Raw genomic sequence first — 12,269 nt, forward strand, 5'->3', positions numbered from 1 at the left:
CGGACGCGAACTTGCCGGGAGGGGGCTGGTACCTGAACTCGCGGCGCGTGCCGGTCCCCCCGTGCCGCGCGAGGGCCGAGAGCGGCGGGACGAGGTGCGGCGCCGTCGCGCGGTCTTGCCGCCGGATTTGCGGGAGGATCCGGCGTACGCGCTAAACTCCTACAACTGGATTTCCTTCGGGACGTGGGAGTTCGACGCGCGGCGTCGCGCTGCCTACCTCGCCGACGTAGACTACTTCGAGCGCGAGATCGCCGCCGAAGAAGAAGAGAACGACCACGAGGACGCGGACGAGGACGGCGACGAGGACGAGGACGGCGACGTGACCATGCCGCAGTACGACCACGACGACGGCGGACCGGCGTGGGATCCGGAGACCCAGCCGCCGGACATTTCAGAGGAGGAGGCCATTGCCATGGCACTGGCCAACAGCGAGCAGGACGAGCTCAACGAGCTCGCTTTGTGGGACGGGCTCGCAATCCAGCTCCGCGAGTCAGCGCTCGCGCAGGGGAGGCCCGCGACTCCTCCGGCCACGCCGACGCGTTCCAACGTCCGCGCTCCGCCTGCTGCTCCAGCGTGGGATCCCTGGCCACAGCCTCCTGCCCGTGCGGCGGTACCTCCTCCACCGCCGGCGTACGAGCTTCCATGGCCGACGCCGCAGCTGATTGACCTCGTCAGCGACGACGACCAGTAGACAGCGCCTATTTTAGCACCCCTTTCTGGCTTTTTTATGTCTTTTTTATTATCATGTAAATTATGGCGTATGAATGGAAAAAAAAATTATGCGTCGTGCCGCTGGAGCCACCCCCCGACGCAAACGGACACCCGGACACTTTCGACCATTTGGCCCGACGCAAACGGACACGACGTGTCCGTTTGGACGTCCAAAATGCGTCGCGCCGCTGGAGATGCCCTTACTGTATCGGCATATCTGAAAATAATGCCGCAGGAGGCGAAAAGGTTGCTACATCTGAATGCCGCACGTTCACGTTAGTGCAGGACCGCTCCGTAAGCTATGGGCGCGTTTGGTTGTCTGGGCAGATTTCCTGCATCATTGGCGCAGCGAGATGGAAGGCATTGCGCGTCTAAGGTGGTCCATGGGCCATAAAAACGACTTTGTTTGGTGGCCTGCACGGCGATTTTTCGGCCATGTGGAGATTTGGACTCTGGCCGTTTGGTAGGTCGGTTTTAAGGCCATGTTAGCAGCCTAGAACAGCGGCCCTGTTGTTTGGTTGCAACCCATAATTTGGTTGTGGTAACGTCTTCTTTTCAGTGGTGAGGTTACCAGCGATCAACAGCACAAGTAAGAACAAAATCATAGACGACAGATAACTTAGCATTGATCATAGATGACAAAAGTTCACGGCACAACATTTTGCAGACACGGTCATAGTTCTGGAGAAGGCAGACATGATCATAGTTCAACACACTAGACATGAGCAGCAACTAGACACGACATGGCACCAGGTTAGCTTCAGACATGGTGCGCGGAGACGACGCACCTGGTGGGACCGCCATGGTACGGGCACCTTCTGACCACCTCAGTGCAAGTGTGGTCGAAGATGACCACTCTGTACTCCAAGGAGGACACCCTTCTGAAGGTGACGAACTGGTCTACCTTGAGCTGATGGGCGACGGCGAAGGCCGACCATCCCTGGTCGATGAATGCGTCATCGCCTTCTCTCCTCGTAGTCATCCTCCAGTTGCATCCGGTGTTGGTGGTGACGATGATGTTGTCAGGGATATCTCCGAACCACTTGACGAAAGCTTTAGGGATAATGAGGCGGCTGAAGGTGGGCTTGAAGATGATTTTGAGGAAGTGGTCCGGCCCTTGCTCGTCGTGGAAGTGACCGACCTTAGCCGGCCTTCCACGACGCTTCTTCACCGTTCCCTCGCCGGGAACCTCAGCAGGTGACCCAAGCATGATCTTCTCAGTCTACCAGAAGAACATAAGCAATTAGAGGTGTGCATGCTCACAAGTAGTGTAGATGAAAACAAACATTGGTAACATTAGTAAGGCCTCATACAGTTGGTGACACGACAGGCATAGGGAGTGGCCACAAACTAAGTGTCGTGTGCTACGACATTGGCACACATGACTAAGTTTGAGGGCAGCACCATGACTGTCCTTGTGCCATAGTTGAATCATTGGCCAATGCTGAACTGAAGAAGCAGAAACATGCAAGGCAGGGTATCAGAGGCCTCATACAATGAGGACATATGTAGGAGATGTTTGAACAAAACCAATGGCTTGGTCATGTTAAGTCATCTCATAGGTTCTGATCAATCATCTCCTCATACTATGATTCCAGGGTATAATCTGTAGGGATTCGTTGCATAGAAAACAAAAAAATTCCTATCGCGAGAACGCAATCCAAGCCAAGATGCAATCTAGAAGACGGGAGCAACGAGGGGATGAACGAGACTCACCCTTGAAGAATTCCAAAGTCTACAATATGAGGCTCTTGTTGCTGCGGTAGACGATCACTTGTCGCTTTCAAAAGCGCGTAGAAGATCTTGACGGTGCCACAATCGGGCAGCACCTCCGTACTCGGTCACACGTTCGGTGTTGATGAAGACGACGTCCTTCTCCCTGTTCCAGCGGGCAGCGGAAGTAGTAGCTCCTCCTTGAATCCGGCAGCACGACGGCGTGGTGGCGGTGGCGATGGAGATCTCCGGCGGAGCTTCGCTAAGCGTTGCGGGAGAGGTGGAGGAGTGGGGCGGCTAGGGTTTGGGGAGAGGGGGTGGCCGGCCTCCAAGGGGTGCGGCCAAGGTGGTGGTCTTGTGGTGGCCGGCCCCCTCCCCTTTGCCCCTCGTTATATAGGTGGAACCCCCAAGTGTTGGACTACAAGTCTTCGAATAAGACCCCAACCCAAAACCTTCCATGTGTAGGGAAACCTACCCAAGGTGGGATTCCCACCTCAAGTGAGACTCCCACCCTTCCATGAGGGGGGGTGGCCGGCCCCCTTGGTGGAGTCCACCTTGGACTCCACCCCTCTAGGGTTGGCCGGCCATGGGAGGTGGAGTCCCTCCGGGACTCCGCCTTCCAAAGTGATTTCTTCCGGACTTTTCTAGAACCTTCTAGAACCTTCCATAAATGCACCGAATCATTTTCAAACTTATAAAATGACTTCCTATATATGAATCTTATTCTCCGGACAATTCCGGAACTCCTCGTGATGTCCGGGATCCCATCCGAGACTCCGAACAAAACTTCGAACTCCATTCCATATTCAAGTTCTACTAATACGACATCAAACCTTAAGTGTGTCACCCTACGGTTCGCGATCTATGTAGACATGGTTGAGAACTCTCTCCGACCAATAACCAATAGCGGGATCTGGAGATCCATAATGGCTCCCACATATTCAACGATAACTTAGTGATCGAATGAACCATTCACATACGATACCAATTCCCTTTGTCACGCGATATTTTACTTGTCCGAGGTTTGACCATCGGTATCTCTCTATACCTTGTTCAACCTCGTCTCCTAACAAGTACTCTTTACTCGTACCGTGGTATGTGGTCTCTTATGAACTATTCATATGCTTGCAAGCTATTTAGACGACATTCCACTGAGAGGGCCCAGAGTATATCTATCCGTCATCGGGATGGACAAATCCCACTATTGATCCATATGCCTCAACTCATACTTTCCGGATACTTAATCCCACCTTTAAAACCACCCATTTACGCAGTGGCGTTTGATGGAATCAAAGTACCTTTCCGGTATAAGTGATTTACATGATCTCATGGTCGAAAGGACTAGGTAACTATGTATCGAAAGCTTATAGAAAATAACTTAATGACGTGATCTTATGCTACGCTTAATTGGGTATGTCCATTACATCATTCATATAATGATATAACCTTGTTATTAATAACATCCAATGTTCATGATTATGAAACTATAATCATCTATGAATCAACAAGCTAGTTAAGAGGCTTACTAGGGACTCATTGTTGTTTACATAACACACATGTATCAATGTTTCGGTTAATACAATTATAGCATGGTATATAAACATTTATCATAAACACAAAGATATATAATAACCACTTTTATTATTGCCTCTTGGGCATACCTCCAACAGTCTCCCACTTGCACTAGAGTCAATAATCTAGATTACATTGTAAGGTACCTAACACCCATGGCATTCTGGTGTTGGTCATGCTTTGCCCTAGGGAGGGCTTTAGTCAACGGATCTGCTACATTCAGATCAGTGTGTACTTTGCAAATCTTTACTTCTCCATCTTCGATGTACTCGCGAATCGAATGATAACTCAGCTTGATATGCTTCAGCCTCTTGTGTGACCTTGGTTCTTGTGCATTGGCTATGGCACCCATGTTGTCACAGTAGATGACTAGTGGGTCCAATGCACTAGGAACCACACCGAGCTCTACAATGAACCTCTTCATCCATACCGCTTCTGATGAAGCCTCTGAAGCCGCTATGTACCCCGATTCTGTTGAAGACTTCGCCACCGTGCACTGCTTCGAGCTTGCCCAGCTTACTGCAGCACCATTCAATATAAACACGTACCCAGACTAAGACTTAGAGTCATCAGGATCAGTGTTCCAACTTGCATCGGTGTAACTGGTTACAACGAGCTCTTGGTCACCTCCATAACAAAGAAACATATCCTTAGTTATTTTCAAGTACTTCAGGATATTCTTGACCGCTGTCCAGTGTTCCATTCCTGGATCACTTTGATATCTGCTAGTCAAACTAACAGCATATGCTATATCCGGTCTAGTACATAGCATGGCATACATGATAGAGCCTACTGCCGAGGCATAGGGGATCTGACTCATCCTTTCTCTTTCTTCTACCATAGCCGGACCTTGAGTCTTACTCAAGACCTTGCCTGGTAACATAGGTAAGAATCCTTTCTTACTTTCGTCCATTCTAAACTTCTTTAGAATCTTGTCCAGGTATGTACTCTGTGATAGCCCTATTAGACGTCTTGATCTATCTCTATAAATCTTGATGCCTAATATGTATGATGCTTCACCAAGGTCTTTCATTGAAAAACTATTATTCAAATAACCTTTTACACTGCTTAATAGTTCTATATCATTCCCAATCAATAATATGTCATCTACATATAATATTAGGAATGCTACAGAGCTCCCACTCACTTTCTTGTAAATACATGCCTCTCCATGACACTGTATAACCCGAAGTCTTTGATCACCTTATCAAAGCGTCGGTTCCAACTTCTCGATGCTTGCTTCAGTCCATAAATTGAACGTTGAAGTTTGCATACTTTGTCAGCATTTTTAGGATCGACAAAACCTTTGGGTTGTACCATATACAACTCTTCCTCAATGTCTCAATTAAGGAACACCGTTTTGACATCCATCTGCCAAATCTCATAATCGAAAAATGCAGCTATTGCTAACAAAATCCTCACAGATTTTAGCTTCGCTACAGGTGAGAAAGTCTCATCGTAGTCAACACCTTGAATTGTCGGAAACCCTTTGCGACAAGTCGAGCTTTATAGACAGTAATATTACCATCGGCATCTGTTTTTCTCTTGAAGATCCATTTATTCTCGACAGCCTTGCGGCTATCAGGTAAGTCTACCAAAGTCCACACTTTGTTATCATACATGGATCCCATTTCGGATTTCATGGCTTCTTGCCATTTGTTGGAATCTGGGCTCATCATCGCTTCTTCATACGTCGCAGGGTCTTCATCATTGTTGTCCACAATCATGACATTTAGACAAGGATCATACCAATCAGGAGTGGCACGTTCCCTTGTCGATCTACGAGGTTCAGTAGCTATATCGTTCGAAGTTTCATGATCATTATCATTAGCTTCCTCTGTTGCCGGTGTAGGCGGCACAGGAACAACTTCCGGTACTGCGCTACTCTGATCAACGAGTGAAGATTCAGTAATCTCGTCGAGTTCTACTTTTCTTCCACTAACTTCTTTAGTGAGAAATTCTTTCTCAAGAAAGGATCCGTTCTTAGCAACAAAGATTTTGCCTTCGGATCTGTGATAGAAAGTGTACCCTATAGTTTCCTTAGGGTATCCTATGAAGACACATTTCTCCGCTTTGGGTTCTAGCTTGTCCGGTTGTAACCTTTTTACATAGGCTTCGCAACCCCAAACTTTAAGGAACGACAGCTTAGGTTTCTTATTAAACCATAATTCATACGGTGTCGTTTCAATGGATTTAGATGGTGCCCTATTTAAAGTGAATGCAGCTGTCTCTAATGCATAACTCCAAAATGATAACGACAAATCAGTAAGAGACATCATAGAACGAACCATATCTAAGAGAGTTCGGTTACGATGTTCGGACACACCGTTTCGTTGTGGTGTTCCCGGCGGTGTCAATTGTGAAAGTATTCCGTATTTCTTTAAATGCATGCCAAACTCATAACTCAGATATTCACCTCCGCGATCAGATCGTAGAAATTTAATCTTCTTATTACGTTGATTTTCTACTTCACTTTGGAATTCCTTAAACTTCTCGAAAGTTTCGGATTTATGTTTCATGAAATAGATATACCCATATCTACTCAGATCATCTGTGAAGGTTAGAACATAACGATAACCACCGCGCGAGGCTACACTCATTGGTCCGCACACATCGGTATGTATGATTTCCAATAAGTCTGTAGCTCGCTCCATAATACAGAGAATGGAGTCTTAGTCATTTTTCCCATCAGACATGCTTCGCATTTATCAAGTGACTCAAAGTCAAGTGATTCAAGTAATCCATCGGTATGGAGTTTCTTCATGCGTTTCACTCCAATATGACCAAGACGACAGTGCCACATATAAGTAGAATTATCATTCAATCTAATTCACTTAGCATCAATGTTATGAATATGTGTATCACTACTATCGAGATCTAACAGAAATAAACATTCTTTTCAGGTGCTCGACCATAAAAGATATTATTCATAAAAATAGAACAACCATTATTCTCAGACTTGAATGAATAATCGTCTTGCATTAAACAAGATCCAGATATAATGTTCATGCTCAACGCGGGTACAAAATAACAATTATTGAGGTTTAAAACTAATCCCGAAGGTAGATGTAGAGGAAGTGTGCCGACAGCGAACATCGACTTTGGATCCATTTCCAACGCGCATCGTCACTTCATCCTTCAATAGTCTTCGTTTATTCTTTAGTTCCTGTTTCGAGTTACAAATATGAGCAACCGAACCAGTATCAAATACCCAGGTACTAGTACGAGAACCAGTAAGATAAACATCTATAACATGTATATCAGATATACCTTCTTTCTTCTTCTTGACAAGGCCGCTCTTCAGATCAGCCAAATACTTGGAGCAATTACGCTTCCAGTGTCCCTTCTCCTTGCAGTAATAGCACTCAGCATCAGGCTTAGGGCCATTCTTAGGTTTCATAGGATGCGTGGCAGCTTTCTTGCCACCCTTCTTGAATTTACCTTTAGACTTGCCCTGTTTCTTGAAACTAGTGGTCTTGTTGACCATCAACACTTGGTGCTCTTTCTTGATCTCAATCTCAGCAGCTTTCAGCATGGCGAAGAGTTCAGGTAACTCTTTGTTCATGTTCTGCATATTTTAGTTCATCACAAAGTTCTTGTAACTAGGTGGCAGTGATTGAAGGACACGATTAATCCCCAGTCTGTTAGGAATCACTATTCCCAAGTCACTGAGTTTCTTCGCATGCCCGGTCATGGCGAGCATGTGCTCACTAACGGAGCTGCCTTCTTCCATCATGCAGCTGAAGAAGTGTTTCGATGCTTCATAGCATTCCACGGCCGCATGAGTTTCAAAGATAGCTTTCAGCTCATTGACCAACTCATGAGGATCGTGGTGCTCAAAACGTTTTTGAAGATCGGCTTCAGTGCATAGGATGGCACACTGAACTTGAGAGTACCGAGTTTTCCGAGTCGCGTAAACATTCTTTACTTCATCGGTTTCAGTTTCTGCAGGAGGGTCACCTAGCGGTGCATCAAGCACATATTGCAGGTTTCCACCAGCGAGGAAAATCCTCACATGACGGAACCAGTCAGTGAAGTTGCTACCGTTGCTCTTAAGCTTTTCTTTCTCTAGGAACTGGTTAAAATTGATTGGGGACGCCATATCTACAACATATATTTGCAATAGTTTAGACTAATGTTTATGACAAATTGAGTTCAAATTTTAATTCAACAAAATTAAAAACTAGGTGAACTCCCACTCAAAACAATATCCCTCGAATTGTCTTAGTGATCACACGAACCAAATCCACCACACCAAGTCCGATCATCACAAGACAAGATGTAACTTCAATAGTGAACACTCAAAGTGTTCATCATATCAATCATATGATTCATGCTCTACCTTTCGGTATCACGTGTTCCGAGACCATGTCTGTACATGCTAGGCCCGTCAAGGCAACCTTAGTATCCGCATGTGCAAAACTGGCTTGCACCCGTTGTATGCACTTGTTGATTCTATCACACCCGATCATCACGAGATGCTTCGAAATGACAAGTCTTGGCAACGGTGCTACTAAGGATGAACACTTTATTATCTTGATATTTTAGTGAGAGGGATCATCTTATAATGCTACCATCGCGATCTAAGCAAAATAAGATCCATAAAAGGATTAACATCACATGCAGTTCATATGTGATATGATATGGCCCTTTTGTCTTTGCGCCTTTGATCTTCATCTCCAAAGCACGGACATGATCTCCATCATCAACGGGCATGATCTCCATCATTGTCGGCGTAGCGTCAAGGTCAATGGCGCCGTCTTCAAGATTGTTCTCCCATGTAGCAACTATTACAAGTTCTTTGAAATACTACTTAACATGAAAATTAAAAACAACCATAAGGCTCCTGCCGGTTGCCACAATACAATAATGATCATCTCATACATATTCATCATCATATTATGGCCATATCACATCACCAAACCCTGCAAAAACAAGTTAGACGTCTCTAATTTGGTTTGCATATTTTACGTGGTTTAGGGTTTTCGAGTGAGATCTAATCTACCTACGAACATGAATCACAACGGTGATACTAGTGTTGTCAATAGAAGAGTAAATTGAATCTTCACTATAGTAGGAGAGACAGACACCCGCAAAGCCACTTATGCAATACAAGTTGCATGTCGAACGTGGAGCAAGTCTCATGAACGCGGTCATGTAAAGTTAGCCCGAGCCGCTTCATCCCACTATGCCACAAAGATGCAAAGTACTCAAACTAAAGAAAACATAAGCATCAACGCCCACAAAACCATTGTGTTCTACTCGTGCAACCATCTATGAATAGACACGGCTCTGATACCACTGTAGGGATTTGTTGCATAGAAAACAAAAAATTTCCTACCGCGAGAACGCAATCCAAGCCAAGATGCAATCTAGAAGACGGGAGCAACGAGGGGATGAACGAGACTCACCCTTGAAGAATTCCAAAGCCTACAAGATGAGGCTCTTGTTGCTGCGGTAGACGATCACTTGCCGCTTTCAAAAGCGCGTAGAAGATCTTGACGGTGCCACAATCGGGCAGCACCTCCGTACTCGGTCACACGTTCGATGTTGATGAAGACGACGTCCTTCTCCCTGTTCCAGCAGGCAGCGGAAGTAGTAGCTCCTCCTTAAATCCGGCAGCACGACGACGTGGTGGCGGTGGCGATGGAGATTTCCGGCGGAGCTTCGCTAAGCGTTGCGGGAGAGGTGGAGGAGTGGGGCGGCTAGGGTCTGGGGAGAGGGGGTGGCCGGCCTCTAAGGGGTGCGGCCAAGGTGGTGGTCTTGTGGTGGCCGGCCCCCTCCCCTTTGCCCCTCATTATATAGGTGGAACCCCCAAGTGTTGGACTACAAGTCTTCGAATAAGACCCCAACCCAAAACCTTCCATGTGTAGGGAAACCTACCCAAGGTGGGATTCCCACCTCAAGTGGGACTCCCACCCTTCCATGAGGGGGGGTGGCCGGCCCCCTTGGTGGAGTCCACCTTGGACTCCACCCCTCTAGGGTTGGCCGGCCATGGGAGGTGGAGTCCCTCCGGGACTCCGCCTTCCAAAGTGATTTCTTCCGGACTTTTCTAGAACCTTCTAGAACCTTCCATAAATGCACCGGATCATTTTCAAACTTATAAAATGACTTCCTATATATGAATCTTATTCTCTGGACCATTCCGGAACTCCTCGTGATGTCCGGGATCCCATCCGAGACTCTGAAAAAAACTTCAAACTCCATTCCATATTCAAGTTCTACTAATACGATATCAAACCTTAAGTGTGTCACCCTACGGTTCGCGAACTATGTAGACATGGTTGAGAACTCTCTCCGACCAATAACCAATAGCGGGATCTGGAGATCCATAATGGCTCCCACATATTCAACGATGACTTAGTGATCGAATGAACCATTCACATATGATACCAATTCCCTTTGTCACGCGATATTTTACTTGTCCGAGGTTTGATCATCGGTATCTCTCTATACCTTGTTCAACCTCGTCTCCTGACAAGTACTCTTTACTCGTACCGTGGTATGTGGTCTCTTATGAACTATTCATATTCTTGCAAGCTATTTAGACGACATTCCACCGAGAGGGCCCAGAGTATATCTATCCGTCATCGGGATGGACAAATCCCACTATTGATCCATATGCCTCAACTCATACTTTCCGGATACTTAATCCAACCTTTAAAACCACCCATTTACGCAGTGGCGTTTGATGTATCAAAGTACCTTTCCGGTATAAGTGATTTACATGATCTCATGGTCGAAAGGACTAGGTAACTATGTATCGAAAGCTTATAGCAAATAACTTAATGACGTGATCTTATGCTACGCTTAATTGGGTGTGTCCATTACATCATTCATATAATGATATAACCTTGTTATTAATAACATCCAATGTTCATGATTATGAAACTATAATCATCTATTAATCAACAAGCTAGTTAAGAGGCTTACTAGGGACTCATTGTTGTTTACATAACACACATGTATCAATGTTTCGGTTAATACAATTATAGCATGGTATTTAAACATTTATCATAAACACAAAGATATGTAATAACCACTTTTATTATTGCCTCTTGGGCATATCTCCAACATAATCATTGGCCTAGTTCAATCAAGAAACAACACAATTGGCACTTCAAATTGAGTACATTACGAGTGGTACTGAGGGCACATTACAAATTGTACTTATACCATGTTACAAATTCTCATACAGTAAGTCTACATCACATTCATCACTCCTCACAAGTAGCCCTGATCCTCTTGAGCTTGTCCTTGGTTGCAAAGTTCACTTGAAGCAGAAAGTATATGTCATATTCTAGCTTTCTCTTCTCAGCCTCCAAAGCCTGTTTTTCTGCCTCCCATTCCTGTTTCTTAGCCCTCATCACTTGTGCTTGTGTTCTCTGCATATTCTTGAGCATTGCAACTTCCTTCTTCAAGTCCTCTCACTCCTCTTGCGTCTGAACAAACTAGCGCGACTCAGCTCAACTTTGCGCACAACAATGACAACATGGTAAACCCGAACACAAACTAGCGCGACTCAGCTCAACTTTGCGCACAACAATGACAACATGGTAAACCCGAACACCTTGCTAAGCGTCAATCCGACCGCTATCCTAACGGAAGCCCTAGCAGATATAATGTGCATGTCGTCGGAAATGCCCGAAAATGGCATGTTTCAACAGAACGAGTACGAAGGTGAGAAGGAGGGGTCGTTACCGCCATTCTTCCGGCAGAGGACGAGCTCGAGGTCGCGGGCGAAGACAAGATGCCAAGGAGGTCTGCGGAGCATATTGCGGCCGATGTCGAGGTCCTCGGCGCCAACGTCTGCTCCTTCGGTAGCGGTGCTCCTCCCTGCGACGGTGTGGCGGATTGGTCAGCGGGAGGGGAACCGCCGGGTGATGTAACAGTTTGGGGGAGGTGAGAGTGCGGTCGCAAGTGAGAGAAAGGAGAGGGGAGCGGTGAGGCTAATTATGACGTGTGTTCCCGAAGGGACGCGGCGTCTCCGCCTCCCTTCCCCACATGTGCAGCCTTCTGGCCGCAACGGGCCTGGCCCCGGAGAAACTGACATTCCGGGCGTTCCTCCAGGGCCTATCCTAGGGGTGCTTTGAGAACCGGTTAATGCGACAACGCCACTCGGCCCAGGCATCCAAACGGGCCGAAAATTACTCCCCCCATGCGAGCCAAGGGGGATGCAGGCTACCAAACGCGCCCTATGAGACTGTGGGTGCTGCCGTGCGTCGTCCCATCAATGTTGTCTAAGCGATACACCTAAATTTTGAAAAGTCTCA

At 46.5% G+C, this 12,269-nt stretch overlaps 1 protein-coding gene across 1 annotated transcript; it reads right to left on the reverse strand.

The window, feature by feature from the left end:
- Window positions 1-1,471: 1,471 nt before the first annotated feature.
- On the reverse strand, window positions 1,472-2,045 carry LOC127347821 (B3 domain-containing protein At1g49475-like). The gene is made up of 2 exons (XM_051373968.1): window positions 2,025-2,045; window positions 1,472-1,933 (listed from the first exon to the last, which is right to left on the reverse strand). The coding sequence occupies exons 1-2, from the start codon at window positions 2,043-2,045 to the stop codon at window positions 1,472-1,474; spliced, it is 483 nt and encodes a 160-aa protein (XP_051229928.1).
- Window positions 2,046-12,269: the final 10,224 nt, after the last annotated feature.

Source organism: Lolium perenne, chromosome 4 (genome assembly GCF_019359855.2).
Source record: "Lolium perenne isolate Kyuss_39 chromosome 4, Kyuss_2.0, whole genome shotgun sequence".
NCBI classification, from domain to species: Eukaryota; Viridiplantae; Streptophyta; class Magnoliopsida; order Poales; family Poaceae; genus Lolium; species Lolium perenne.